Source organism: Ruditapes philippinarum, unplaced genomic scaffold, assembly GCF_026571515.1.
Source record: "Ruditapes philippinarum isolate M1 unplaced genomic scaffold, ASM2657151v2 ctg9710_1_1_1_1, whole genome shotgun sequence".
Classification (NCBI taxonomy): domain Eukaryota; kingdom Metazoa; phylum Mollusca; class Bivalvia; order Venerida; family Veneridae; genus Ruditapes; species Ruditapes philippinarum.
The window spans coordinates 1-16410 of NW_026852631.1; the positions used below are offsets into that span (position 1 = coordinate 1).

The following is a 16410-nucleotide window of genomic DNA, read 5'->3' on the forward strand; positions in this document are numbered from 1 at the left end:
TTTTAATTGGTGCATTACTATATGATTTACTTTCTCCTAATTGGCCCTTGTTAGTTTGACACTTAGATTTTGGACCTGGTTTTGTTTGTTTCACTTTAGAAGGTGTGTGTGTTAAATTTATTCTTAGGTTTTTTATTCCATATTTTTCTAAAAGTTCAGCATCACTATTACCACTCCTACTGATTTCTGAAAACTCAACCTCTTTTTCTCCTCTCTCTATTTCCACAGAAGCATCCATAGCTCCAGTACTTTCTTTTCCTTTTTTGTCCAGTTTTACAGGACTCCCTTTATCTGATTTTGTTGGGCTTCCTTTCTGAGGTTTTTTATGACCAACTTTCTTTGATCTTTTAGGACTAGCTACTCCTTTTTCAGGAGTTTCTGGAACAGTTTTACTCAGAGAATCTTTGACTTCCAATTCGGTACTTACTTCATCATCTAGTACAATTAGTGTTACAGGGGGTTCAACTATTTCTATGTCTGAGTCATCACTATCAAATGTCTGATCATCAACCACATTCTCTTCATTTTCACAATTACTCATGCCTAAAACTTTACTCCAATGATTCTTTTTAACTTTCTTATTTCCTGTTAAAGTTTCCTCCTTAAATCTTTCATTCTCAATTTTAATATTTTCTATGTCATTTTTAGGTTCTTCAACTGTATTATTTCTACTTTTGGCTTCTAACTTATCAGAATCTTCTACTCTACTGAGGCACACTTTACTAGGGATTATACCAAACATTTCCATCAACATTCTGTCCTCTTTACCAAAGTTATGAGTGTCTCTAACTCTCTTTTGTTTACCTTTACTAGGATTCATCAAGCTATTCTTAGCTTGTGTTTTCTCTCTATTTCTTAATCCAGTTTTCTTTTTCTCTAAATAATTTTCTGTTGAATCTGTAGTTGGTTCACTTTTGTCTGCAACTTTCTTTGCTTTTGGACCAGAAATATTTGGCTGTTTTTGAAGACCAGATCCATCCATAACCTATAAAAATATATAAATGAAAATGGAACGTAACTTTTAAACATTAATAAACATGGAGAAACAAGAGAACAATTGACTATTCTTAGTGCTTGATTGTAAAGCAAGAGCCTGTAGGAATTCAACACTTTTTTTAAAACTAGATCTATCACTTCTCCACCAGCAACTTTTTTAAAAAAAACTTTGTTTATGGGGGTATAAATAGAAAACATAGTTTATTAGTTATAACTATAAGTCTTCAGGGTTCTCGGGGACGCTTATTTCGGCGTCCCGGTACGCATGTTTATTACAGCTGGACGCAAATATTTCAGAGCAAGGATTCCACGTACGCTAAATTTTGCCTGGGGACGCATAAACATTACCGATTGTTTACAACCACAAAAATACAAAGGCGTCAGCGCGTGTCAGTCTATAGGTAGGCGGTCCTATGCACATCGACCCGTGAAGCGATTAGCCAATCAGCGATAATGCTTACGATCATTATCACGCAATAGTGATCAGACTAATGTATACACGCGCTGTACAGTACATGTTATTACCCCAGATATAACACGAGGTGATAATTTTATATCTTTGATCAACAGTTTATTGGAAATTAGCAAATTTTACCGACAAAAGGATAAAATTATCGACTATTTACGCCGCAAGTTTAAAGACTGTTTTCTCAAATTACAAATGAGTGTAATTTTGAATGATTGTCGAATATTTTCGGCATTTTCTAGGCACAATTTTGCTTTAGTTTCATTCTTGCAAAAACTTTCGATAAGACTATTAAGAATTTAAGATATTGTGCCGAAATGCCAGGACAACAAACCAAAATAAACATACGCTTTTCTTTGATATTTAGATTCTATCCGAAAATTGATCCCGAACATCGACGATTTCACGTTCGCCAGAAACCCTAAAATTTCGCAAAAATTCTCGGTTTCCAAGCCAAACATGCAAATGAATTGTTCCTTTATTATTTAATCAACATTAAATCTTTAAATATCGATCTTCAATTGGCCCCCTTTTGAAGATATTTGCTAAAATGTCGATCGGATGAATCTTACACACTGTTTGAAGCTGTACACGATTTTCATATTCATTCCGCTAAACGCTGCCTATACACAATAACGTTTTTTTTTACAAATATAAACTTTTTGTCTTTAGAGTGGACTTATTTAACCAGAATAAAATTTGATTTGGTATAAAAGTGAAAACAAAACAAAACGATTTCCATGTGTTGATGCATTATAATGAAATAATTTCATAATAAATATCAACAACAAAACAATAATTATACTATGTAGTTCAGAGTTTCTTTTGAATAACTATAAACTTTGGAAGTCTCTTGAAGATTCAAAATATCAGCAATGCTATTGTGAGCATTGAATGACTAATCTGTAAACATATTAATTGCGACGCGCTTTTGGACTCCAACTTTTTCAGGGTTGGGAGTCCATGGACTCCATGTTTTAAAGTCCTAGTGAGAACCCTGAGTCTTGGAAACTGACCAAAAATTTTTCAATCTTCACAAAGGGCCATACTTCATGACAGTTAGCTCATAATTTGTCCTGAGGACCTGCATTAAGATTCAAATAAATTGCATTCTATAACCAAGAATTTATAATGTTCAAACTGTCCTACTTTTTACATCACTAAAATTTCACTTATGAATTCCAAAGAAAAAATATTCAAATTTCTATGAGTCACACCTGGAAAGGTTAAATTGTGTAAAAATTGAATATAAAATTGAAATACAAATATTACAAACTTAAGCATTATTTTGACCTTTACTTGTACACAGTCATTAAATCTATACTTAGATTGCCATAATGCAACCTTATCTCAAAGCAACATTTTTATACATTTATATATTACTTAAATAAGAAGTAAAACAATTATGTTATGAAAACCTGAACACATACCTTTGAAACATTTAAACTACTCTGATGATTTTCTTTCTGTTTCCTTCCATCAAGGGACCTCTCTTCAATATTTTTCCTCTGGACATCAAACATTTCTTGGCATTGCTTCATATATTCACGCTCAACAGTATGACATTCACTATGTCTCTCTGTCTCTCGCTCATGTGTTTTTTTATGCCTTTCTTCTTCTTCTGGAGAGTTACTGGCATAGGCACAGATTGGACACAATAAGCACTCTGGCTCAGTAACAATATTTTCACTCTCAACTTCCATATCTAGTTCATGTTCTTCTGTTTCACCAGCAACTGTTTCTTCTTCCACTTCTTCAATTTGGTTGTTATCTTCATTAACAATATTCTCTTCAACTTCCTCTATTGTGTTTACATTAGTTTTAAATTTGTTTAACTCAGTTTCTTCACTATTCTTTAAAGTTTCTGCAACTTTATCATTACTATTTTTGATGCTTTTGTCTAAATCTTTATCAGTTTTGCTATCAATCTCATTGGTTCCTACATTTGCCACAGGATTTTCTGAATGTTTTTCATTAATGTGTTTAAATAAATCTCCAATACTATGATAAGTATCTGCACATTCCCCACACTGGTATGAGAATTTAACTAAAGTTATTTCATTGTTTGTTTTTTTACTTCTGGAAGTAGACTTCTTCGCTGATGCATCAGACTTCTTACAGCTTTTCTTAACACTGTTAGCTCCTCCCTTTGACTTGGGAATCACTGATGCCTTAGTCTTTTTCAAGCTTTTTTTAGCAATACTTATATTACTATTTGATTCTGTCAAAGTAACTTTGTCAATATCTGAAGTATGTGTCTTCAAAAGTTTCTCACCTTTGTCAAAGAAGTTAGTATTGGCAATTTCACTTTTTCTTCCTTTTGGCAGTTCAATATCCCTTCTCTGGGCAAGAAGATCAGGAACTGTACCTTGATCAATATTGTTACCTGTACTCACAGTTTTATCAATATTTTTACTTTTCTTTTCATGTGTTTCTATGTTTTCATTGCAGGTCTGTATTTTCTCCTGCTGCTTTTTTATCAGAGTTTGTAAATTTTTTCTTGTATCTTTTAAAATGTCACAATTTTTATTTACTGAATTTAAATGTGAGGCATAAATATTTGAACTTTTGTCTATATTTTCATCACTTTTTTTATGAATATTAAACACAGAAAAGCGTTCTTTTTCAAATTCCTCGTTGCTCCTGCAACCGTTGATATCACTGGAAGTTTCTGGCTGGTTATGTTGTTTTTTTAGATCTTCATTTACTGAATCGCACTGATGGGAATCGTTGTGGTTTTGCCAACCAATAAAATCTGAACCATTTGATACTGTAGAATTTGTAGATTGCACTGCAAATTTATCGTTCAAGCCAAACTGGTACTGTACTTTTATGCTGTTGTTAAGTTGACTAACATTAACGACTGGCGGCTCATCAAGCCCTATATGCTGGTTGATACTGAAAGATCTTGTAGGTTGTCTTTGTTGATTATTTACTGTAAAGAAACAGAACAAAACTTTCAAAAGGTTGGGCGAAACAAGTATTAATCAATCTGTTTCTTGTATCAGACTAAAATAAAGAGAGATGGGTGGGTTGAAATTTCTTGTATATTATTTTTTACTAGCTAAAATATACTTAAAGGCTGTTTTCTTGAGAAATTAAATAGGCATGTGTATATGACTTGAGAAATTTACTAAGTATGTGTATATCTGACTATGCAATTGTTAACAAGAGGGCCATGATGGTCCTGAAATCGCTCACCTATATATAGGCCCCCGGGGCAGGTCAATTTTAACCCAGGGGCTTCTATTTGAACAAACTTGGTAGACACCCACTAGAAGATGTTTCATGATAAATATCTAAGCTCTAGCTCTTAGGGGTTTTAAAAGAAGATTTTTTAAGTTTATACTATACACATATAGGGAAAAACAACGACCCCCAACACCCCCCACCGCTGCGGGGCCAATTTTGACCCCAGGGCTTTTATTTGAACAAACTTTGTAGACACTCAGTAGCAGATATTTCATGCTTAGTATCTTAACTCTAGCTCTTTGGCTTTTTTTAAAAAGAAGATTTTTTTAAGTTTTTACTATAGTCACATATAAGGAAAATCATTGACCCCATGACAGGGCCAATTTTAACCCCAGGGCCCTTATTTGAACAAATTTGGTAGGCACCCATTAGAAGATGTTGCATGCTTAATATCTAAGCTTTAACTCTTTCGGTTTTTTAAAAGGAATTTTTTAAGTTTTTACTATATACATATATGGAAAAACAATGACCCCCTGGGGCGGGGCCAATTTTGACCCCAGGGCTTTTATTTGAACAAACTTGGTAGACACTTACTAGAAGATGTTTTATGCCAAATATCTAAGCTCTAGCTCTTTGGGTTTTTTAAGAGAAGATTTTTTTAAGTTTTTTTTTATTTGGTTGCCATGGCAACCACAGTTCTGCATGGAATTAAATTCTTTGAACAATTTTGAAAGGAGACCACCAAAGGGACATTCCTTTGAAGTTTGGATAAAATTGGCTCAGTCGTTTATGAGGAGATGTTGTTGAAAGTAAAAGTTTACATACGCCGGACGGCCGCCTGACGGACGCCAGACGAAAAGCGATCACAATAGCTCACCATGTCACTTAGTGACAAGTGAGCTAAAAAGACATCCTTCAATAAATACAGGAAATACATTTTTAGCACCAGTGACCTTGAACACAGATCCAAAGTAAAAGAACCAATCTAAGTATGCATCTACCAAACATGTGAGATATATGTCAATTTATAATGGCTGTATCAGCAAAAATATATTAAAATCAATCAGTTACACTTGCGACCTTCAAAGGGGGACAAATTTCTATCAAAATCCATGTTATAGGCCTTGGTTATTGACTCTCTATTATGCTCTAATATATCTTATATAAGTGTGTTAAGTTTCAACCGCTTCCCTATACATGTAGTAGTTTTAGACAAACCAACTTGCATGCAAAAACTTAACCGAAGTGTGACACCAAAGCCTGCGCGAGTACAATAATTATTATCTCTCTTTATCCTTCGAAAAGTCAAGCTAAAAATCAATTCTATCCTGATGTGAGTTTAAAAGGTTTAAAGGCAATTCATTTTTGAGTTGGGCGACCTCTTTAGTTTTTAATATAAGTTTATTTTTACAGGATATAAACTCAGCAACTGTAAACACTCTGACAGGCTAACCAAATTAAGTTAAGAAAAACACTTCACTCTTTACGTTTCCTAAATGCCTACACCATTTCATTGATTTTTTGGAACATAAATTTCTATAGTATAAGTACTATAACATCTTTACATTATCACCTTGTAAGTTAAAATATTAAAGTAAAAAACTTACTGAGCTGAGATGGATGGCTTTGCTGTACATGCCTTGAATGCAGATCAACTGATGAAGAAATACCTGGGTTGGCAGCTGGCACTGAAGTAGTAAGTTTGTGGTTGTCAGTAGTTACTGGCTGTCCTGGAAAACCTTGAAACGGTTGACTCAACGGCTGAAAACATGCAATCGAGTTGCTGCCATATTCTGGAGGAATGCCAGGTGATGCTGAAGTATAAAGGAATGGTTTTTAGATATTTTTAGATCAGAAGTAGGTTATCATGCAATAAACAAGAGGTCTAAATATACCTTGATCAATCAACCTGAATACTGTGTAAGTACTTATTTCTGTGGGAACAACATTTCTCCCAGATATAAAATTGCAGATATCAAACACACAGAAATTTAAGCTGTCACGCTTTGTCAGTACATGTACATTAAAATGTGACGTTGTTTTCTACAATAAAATACATCTACTATGGATATTGTAACGTTGAGTATTATTATTTCACATTCACATGTATACATACAATGATTGTAGTATAGAACATGTGAAATACAGTGTTTGTTTCTTATGCATTTTATTCACATATAATACAACAAAAGTCAGAGCGTGCCTATTCCATGATGCATCTTAATAATTCAGTGTAAGAGTTCAATATTTGACACAAAGCAAATCATGAGTAAACTTTTAATTGGGCAAATAAAGTCATCGCTAAAACAATGACATGAATCCAAATCTATTGCTCACAAACCGTAAATTTTAGTTAAAAATAAATACATGTATAATCAAATTTTTCAAAACTCTAATAAACATGTCATTAGACAACATTATACATGTCATTAGACAACATAAAAGTACCAAAATCAAAGTTTCGAAGACTGATGTTGTATACAAAACATTTATAACAGGATTTTCCAAGTTTAAAAGGGCAATTATTCAGTCAAATCAATGTTAGTGTTATGAGCCTTGTATAATGAAAGACAAGCGACAAGTTTCAAATGAAAACTTTAAAGCAGCACGCCTCCAGATTCATGCTAATTTTCATGAACATTTTAGAAATGTATTAAAATGTGTAATATTGTTGAGTAACCAAAAGGAAGCAATCTACACATTATCAATGGCACTTACAAACATTATTTATTACCAAAAGATGGTCTATTATGCATATATAGCCTTTAACACAGTAGAAATTAAGTCATTAACCGCACATTATATGTAAAATATTACTTGAATCTTGAAACTTTTTACTTTTCCTTACATCTTAGTACATTTTTCTCAAGTTTGATTGTATTGAAATATTTTGACTCATCTGGAGGCGTGAAGTTTTAAGCAGTTTTGAAGATATATGTTGCATTCAAAGCAGTAACCAAGAATTTTCTAAGCTTACAAAGGGCAACAAGTTTGTCAAAATCCATGCTAGACTAACAGGCCTTGGACAGTGACCCCTTATGAGGATCTAAAAGACATAGGTTTAGTAACAAGCAAATATCTTTACTCTTTAGTGGTTAGTGGATGATGTCTCAGATATGTTGTAGAAGACATTGCATACAAAACTTCAACCAAAGTGTTATGTTGACACCAGCAGGAATAGGATAGCCCCAACATTCTTCAAATAGCAAGGTAGTCTTACTGCTATGCTTTCCCGCCCAAAAATTTCTAACATCTGCCAATATCGTAATAAATCGGTCATTTCCAGAACATTAATTTACACAATGTTTAACCATTTGTAACCAAGATTTAGTACATATCGATTAAGGATGAGTGATTGTTAATAATCTAATGCCCAAGATTTTGAAAGAAATAATGTTCCGGAAATAACAAATTCGCTACAATATTGGCCGATGTTAGATTTTTTTGGCGATAGAGCATTACAGTAAGATTACCTTTTCGTCAAATACTATAATACCTGTGTTTAGGTCTGAATGATAAGATAGAGGTAAATTTGTTGGTGGAGCCGGATACGGTGGGGTCTGTGAGGAAGAGGACTGTATTACAGAATTTAGAGATTCATCCACAGGATTCAAAGAGTTGGCCGTTTGGTCAAACCTGCAATGCTGCATACTGCCACCTATAATGAGAAGTGCATGTTACATGAATATATTATGTGAGAAGCTAACAAAGTAAGAAGCTTGCTATTTTAGTATAAAGACTGTAGTGAAGATTTAATGAATGATGAAAAGAATTCCGTCAGAATGGAAGAAAATATCTATGCCTTAAAGCAGCACTCCTCCAGATTCATGTTTATTTTCATAAAAATTATGGAAATGTATTTAAAAGTAAAATAATGTGAGGTGAACAAATAAAGTAATTTGCATATTGTAATCAGCACTTACAATCCACGAAAATAACCAAAGAGTGGTCAAAATATGCAAAAACAGTCCTTACTGCGTTAGTAATGCAGTAGAAACATGGTGATAAAAAATACTGCAAAATCAGTAGTAAAATGTAACTTGGACCTTGAATATTTTGTCTTTCTTAAAAGTTACGTGCATTTTTCTCAATATTGATTTTCTTGAAATAGTTTGGCTCATCTGGAGGCATGCAGCTTTAATGCTGATTCAGGATCAACTATTTTCTAACATGATCACAGGCTGTTGTTAACATAAATAGAGTTTCAAAGGCCAGTCTATAAAAGTATAATACATGTATTAAAATTCTATACCTCAGTAAAACAAATATAAAATTAATGTGTAAAGTTATGGCTTAAAGATAATGAAACATGGCTAGAAATAGTTCTATTGGACAACTTTCTTTGGAAACTGTTTGGGCAAATGGCATTATCTTGTATCGAAATTGGAACACATCTAGCTATTGGGAAATGCTGCCTCCACACTACTGCCCGGTTTTAACATAATAATTTTTTTTTAAAACTACAAAAATATCCAGAAAAGCACCTTGTATTAGAATAACAGCATATTTACAGAAATACATGCACACTTGATTAATTCTTGGATTAAATAAACAAGATTCTACCCTTTAAATTCATGGAAAGAAAAGCATCATGTCAGCAAGATCTTTTCAAGATGAGCTTTGTAAACATAACCTCAAGATAGTTTTAGAGATTATAAAAAGCAAGATATTTCATTCCTACTGAATTCATGCTACATGTATAACTTTTGTTGTCAACCGTTCAAGAGAATCTTTCATCATTCACACTTGAAAACAAAAGTATGGCCCCTACAGTTACAGGTTTGAACGTATTCCTTACGATTTTCATTTGTTAACGTTTACAATACTTTTTACTGTTTAACAAAATGATCATGTTGTCTTAGCAGAATATTATGTAATAGTTGTTACTATAACATGTACCTTCAGTCATGAATATAACAATTCAAATTGACTTATATCCAGTAAAAATGAGATGAGGCTATCAAAAACAATTGTACCTGATTGACCATGACTGAATACTTTTTTGATAATGTTAAATTTTCTATGATCTGTCAAAGAGCGAAATGTGTATAAAAATTGGTGCAGACTCCCTCGCAATGAGCTCGAACATTTATATATTTATGTGTATTAAAAATAGGCAACTCGAATAGGTAGTATAGTACAACGTTAGAATGATATCATTTTGTTTTTAGCTATCATGTAATACAGTAAACATTTACAAAACATTGTAATGTTATGTGGGAGCCTTACACCTAAGTAATACACAGACCTGGGGTAATCATTAATTATAATCATTGATTTTTTAATTGATTACATGATTACACTTATCATCATGTAATTGATTACCTTGCCCAAAAATGATTAATTTAATTGTAATTAACTGGGCTGGACCAAAGAGGTCTTAATTGTGAATATTCTTATCATTGCTTACATACTTTATGACCATGGTCTGTTTTAGTCATTTTGTATGAAAAAAAAAAAACAATATGTGTCTTTAAGCTACAAATACAATATAAAAGACACTATAAAAGTATGCTTTGATATCTGATGAGAGGAAAACATATTTCTGAAGAAATTTAACATAAAATTCTCCTTTGTCATATTTCAATATCAATTATATATGATGTACATAAATCACCTATCAAATAAAAATTAATTCTTCACAAAATAAATTTGCTGAAAGCAACAATAAACCACTCTAAAATTTACTTTCTCACCCTTTTTCATACAATGATCCAATAATAACAGTTTTTCACACCTTTTGAAATTAAGTGTCATGCAAAGCATTCAAGCAGATCATAACAACAAATTTTAGATCTAGATAGGTGTTGAGTCAAATTAAGAATAAAGCAAAGAATTTGGACTGGATCAGGTGGTCTTAAAAGTGGATAAGCGGTTGATCTTAATTCTGGATCATGTAACCATTGACATAAAGAACCTTGTAAAAAATAGTCTTATTAACAGGGTGGTCTAAGTAGGGATTCTATTTTATATTGAATGTAATCAATTATCAATCAATTACTCTCTTAAAATAATTGTAATTTAATTGATTACAGAGGCAAGTGTGAGTAATCAATCTTAATCAATTACAATAAAATCTTAAAGTGATTGTAATTAAATCAATTACTGGTAAATGTAATCATCCCCAGGTCTGGTAATACAGCCCCTTAGGTTAATAATTTATATTATTCATTCAAAATTATTAAAAATCAGTGAGTGAGTGAGAAAGTTATGTGTTACTTCTAGTAATATTCAATTGCAAGAAAATTTAGTTTTTAACTCATCAAATGAGGTGGTTCTCTATAACTGAGAACCTCAGTTTGCATTTAATAAATTATTTTTTTTGGATCAAAGGAAGTTTTTCTGAAATTAAATGCCCTGGCAGATTTTTACGGACCCTAAACTATTATTATGCAAAACTGTTGTTTTTCTTTTCTTATTCACGCAAAAACTTTTAACCTAAAAGACAAGGTCTCCAGCCATGTCCATGCATTAGTCCTATAAATATGACGTCGCTTTGAGATATTTTTGCTTCTGGGCAAAGCAACGTCATATCGAAATTGCTCAAAAACCCATAGCATGTTCCGCCAGAAAATCGGGCGGAACGAAAAACAATGAAGACAGCGTGTATTTACATAATTTTTGACCTATTTATGAACAAAACTAAAAAATAAATACCTTTTGTCAAAATAAATTAACTGTCACATCCGAAAAATCATGATTAAATCCTCTTGTGTATTTCAATTGTTTTTACAGCCGATAAACAAATGGCGGCCGTAAAGTGCGCGAAATCTGATTGGCTAATTCAAATGCAAGCGTTTAACTGAGTCAGAACAATCTAACGGAATATTTTTTTAACGAAATAATTGCCCTTGCACTGTCAGTGTGTTCGAATATATTTTTCCGTTCAAAAATTTGGAATCAATCTGTAAAGCACCTTGCTTAACCAGTATGGCTGATAGACAAAAATAGATTGATGTTTATATTTTATTTTAAACTGATAAGTACATCGTTTGAAAGTTTTTGTGTATGATTGAGCATGAAATTGAAAGAAAATATGATAAGCTTTTGAATAAAGCTTGAAAGGCAAGACAATAGACATTTTTTGAATTTTTTATGATGCTATGCGTTTATGAGCAATAACTATTAGACGTCAGGCTTGACCGACAAAAACTATAACAAGCCTGTAACATCTAATATATTGGACTAGTCCATGCATGTGCTAGTTTCACTCCAGACGTGTAGGCATACAAGGTAGGTGATCCATGTTAGCTTCTTTTAAAATAAAAGGTCCTATTCACATGGGTAAAGAATCTTGCCCAGAAAAGAAAACTCAACCTGCTGGTAGTCTTTGCATTTTTTACTTCTATAACAGGGACCATTTAAGGGGGGTGGGGTTCAATTTAAAATCATGCAGTTTTCCCCCAAAACATGTAATCAGCTGATCAGTGGTATTTAACATCACGTTTTTTCTTCCCCTAAAAATACCATATTATTTTTCCCACAAAAATACGGGGGAAACTATTTCCCCAGCCTGCCATGCCTGCGAAAAACAACCATACAAGTATCATAATGATTATCAAATAATCGGATAATTTAGCCAGCCTCTGCCGAGGCAGGTCTGACACGGCTCCCGATGATTTGCGTTTGCCATAATAACTGCTTTCTTTAAAAACTCATCAAAATAAACAAGATTCATATTATAAGATATGCATTATACCATTTTATAGATGAAAAATGCACACAAAACAAATAAAATTTATGTGCAAGAGTGGATAAATTTTGCCGGTAACTCGTTTTATCATAACTTCGTAGAAATCGCTTTACTGCTATTTAAAATTGAACACCACTAAATGTTTTTATTCATTATATTAATGGTTGGACACACGTCTTTTTATGTCCTAGATCAAAGGTATTTCATAAAAAGATTCCGACAGTGATCATGGAAATTGACCATATGCTATTTAGAATGTGTTGTTTTATTACATTGTACATGCTATTTTTATCTGGGTGACTGACCGCACAACAATAATGAATGAATGTATACACACCCCTTTTACCCTTTTAATCGCCGTACCCTTAAAACCAATAACCAAACGTAAGAGAAATAATATGCAACCCATGCAAATATAAAAAATAAACATATGTCTGCCTATGGTGGGACTTTGATAGTTTGCAAATGAATACACTGTTACATAGAAATAAACCAATTTCAAATCGCATATTATACTGCGATGTGCATGATGGATTCAAACTTACCGAAATAAGATGGATACCTAAAATTAGATGGATGCCTAAAATAAAATGGAAGCATTTGTGTGAAGCTTGGTGCATAATCTGGACTTGCAAATGGCGGAACAAACCGGTGACCATGCAGATTGATTGGCCGTCTTGTTGTGTGGCGTATTTGTTGCCTTGCCAGGAAATGTTCTGCTGGACTTCTGCTCATTTCAGGAATTCGATATTCTTCTGAAAAATAAATGCAGAGTTTGAAATACTTTAAAATTTCAAGATACATTGTTTTTGTTTTTTTAACTATATTCTCGTAATCATACATGTAAAAAAGTGGCAGTTTCGCGGACATAAGATGATCACTCTTTGTGAGGAACATTTGTATTCTGTAGGGTTTTTTGCTAGAATTAAATGACAACCAAGATACATTGTAATTTAAATCGTTAATAATCTTTTAATTAATTCTCGATTATGAACTATTAAGTTCAATCATGAAATATTTATTACATTTAAACTCCAAAGGAAAGATTTCGATTTAAGATTATGATATAACTATGTAACATTTGTCGATATGTTACGTTTTATGTAGTGTCATTTTATATAAACTGGCATTTTTGGGGGTGTTGTTTTTTTTGTTGTTGTTGTTGTTGTTGTTATTTTGTTAGTTTTTTTAAGAAAATACCAACTTTACCTGACCTGTAATAAGAAACGCAGCTTCCCATACTGTGATGCATTGTTTATTTGTTTTTTTTTTATTCCAATTAGACACATTCAGTATGAATTGATTTTATTACATGCTTTTCGGTGGTTTATAGAAATATATCAGTGATATAAAAACTGGTAATTTCACTGTTTAAAACAGTGAAATTACCACTTTGATAATTTCACTGTTTTGAATTTAAGCCCCTTACGTTGTTTCAGTGAAATACCAGCGTGCACAGAACTGGGTACCAACTTAATGACGTGACGTCGTAAATGACGTCACGTTGTATTATTATTTGGCGCGCTTTTCATTCAGTATTAGGTTTAATGTCTTTTTAAAACGTTTATTTGCATATAATAAAAAGAAAATTTGTTTAGTTTAGTGTAAGATCGAAATATATTTCACCTTGTGAACACCAAAAGTTAATATTTCACTCGTGGCTGCGCCACTCGTGAAATATACCTTTTGGTGCTCACTCGGTGAAATATATTTCGATCTTACACTGAACTAAACAAATATCCTCTATTTCAATGAATATCTGTGATTGAAATATTTCACTCAAGGATGGACACATAGTATGTCTTTAACTAAACCCAGGTAAAAAAAAACCGGAAAACGGAGAATTCATAAATTCAATTTACCTGCATATCCATTGAAATATTTCCCTGAAGAAAAAAATGGATGAGAAAAGTTGGGTTCCTGCAAATTGCATGGCGGGCACACCGAGTTACGTCCATCTCTCCCGTGGTAAGAACTGTAGTTATTTTGGTACATCCTACAAGTCATTCCACCTTTAAAAAACAACAGAAATATATTTTAACATAGAAGTTTAATGCACGTATCATGTTACATTGTGTATTTATTGAAATTATTTAGATAAGCTCTATCCCCCAATATCTTAAATGTCACATCAATTTAACAACATATTTTATATGATTAATCGCAAATTTTTCCGGCCCTTTCCGTCAAACTTCGGATAAGGACTTTTTATGTCGCACCTACAACTCACTTTTACCATTTTTGACGAGTGTTTTTGCAGTATTTACAATAGTTTTCCTACGAATTCCGTGACAGTTATCACAAGAACTCCCTGCAAGTTATCATAAGAACTTCATACCTCGATTCCTCAAAAAAATGTCACAATTGTTGACTTCGAACACCGATTTCAAGCTTTACATACGATATATGAGAAAATCCACTTCATACTTTGGAGAATAATCATGTAAGCTTAAGAAATGGCACAGTGGTTTCATCACTGGTGTTGTTTCCTAAGTGTACGGTTGCTTGCTAACTCATTGCACGGTTGCTTGTGAGAATAAATAAAAACTGTGCACAGTTGTGTTGTGCAGCCGAAAATGATAAAATTCTTTTTATGAAAAAAAAAATGAATAAATATGCATGCTATTTTCGTTTTAAACTGACCAATAGAATTTTAACGTTTTTGTGCCTAAAATAACAAAATGACTAATCAGGTTTCAATACAAAATAAGGTAACATAGCAACATAGAATTTATAACAACAATCATCACCTGTACATTTTATCAGTCATAAGGTTTAACAACTTATTAAGTACAGTCAGCTTAATTGACTTTATCACCTATATATAATAAAACTTTTAGCACAGTTGATTGGACAAAGAGGAAAAGCCATATTTATTCTTCCGGTTACATAATTATTAATTTGACATCTCTTATTAAAACATATTATATTTGTAACTTGACATATTTGAAATTTCACACATTATTTTGAAAATATGGCCTGTTTAGAAATTGATTACATTTATAAGTTTTTGTGTTTAAAAGAAAATAGCATGCATATTTATTCATTTTTTTTTTTCATAAAAAGAATTTTATCATTTTTCGGCTGCACAACAGTTGCTTGATAGTCAATTATTTTATAATTTCATGTTGAGTTATTGTTCATGAATTTACATACAAACTGCATCTAAAATTATATACAAACGGCATCTAAAATTATACATACAAACGGCATCTAAAATTACATACAAACTGCAACGGCATTTCTAAAAGTACATACAAACGGCATCTAAAAGTACATACAAAAGGCATCTAAAATTACATACAAACGGCATCTAGAATTACATACAAACGGCATCTAAAATTACATACAAACGGCATCTAAAATTACATACAAACGGCATCTAAAAGTTCATACAAACGGCATCAAAAATTATATACAAACGGCATCTAAAAGTTCATACAAACGGCATCTAAAATTACATACAAACGGCATCTAAAATTACATACAAACGGCATCTAAAATTACATACAAACGGCATCTAAAATTACATACAAACGGCATCTAAAAGTTCATACAAACGGCATCTAAAATTATATACAAACGGCATCTTAAAGTTCATACAAACGGCATCTAAAATTACATACAAACGGCATCTAAAATTATACATACAAACGGCATCTAAAAGTACATACAAACGGCATCTAAAATTATACATACAAACGGCATCTAAAATTACATACAAACGGCATCTAAAATTATACATACAAACGGCATCTAAAAGTACATACAAACGGCATCTAGAATTACATACAAACGGCGTTTCTAAATATCAATGTTTATGGAAATGTGAAAAGTTACCAACATTGTACAGCTGATTGATGTTATGATTTGCACATTTGTTTATCAGGAATGTCTTATTTTTTAAGGTGGGGGAGCAGGGGTGATTTTCGTATAGTGCACATTTGCATATCTATATCTACATTTGCAAAGATATCTATAGATATTAGGTGTTTAAGTCTTAAAAGTATTTTGGTTGATCTTGCAAAATGTAAAATTCTTTTTACCGTGTAGTTTTTATATT

At 32.3% G+C, this 16410-nt stretch overlaps 1 protein-coding gene across 2 annotated transcripts; it reads right to left on the reverse strand.

The window, feature by feature from the left end:
- Position 1: 1 nt before the first annotated feature.
- LOC132719508 (uncharacterized) lies at positions 2-14358 on the reverse strand (the record flags this gene model as incomplete). 2 transcript variants are annotated; one of them, XM_060703281.1, is given in 6 exon segments in its annotated part: positions 2-985; positions 2893-4397; positions 6262-6468; positions 8151-8312; positions 12893-13102; positions 14210-14358. In XM_060703281.1, coding segments are annotated over 6 exon segments (3213 nt in total), but the record flags the coding sequence as incomplete, so codon positions are not given.
- Positions 14359-16410: the final 2052 nt, after the last annotated feature.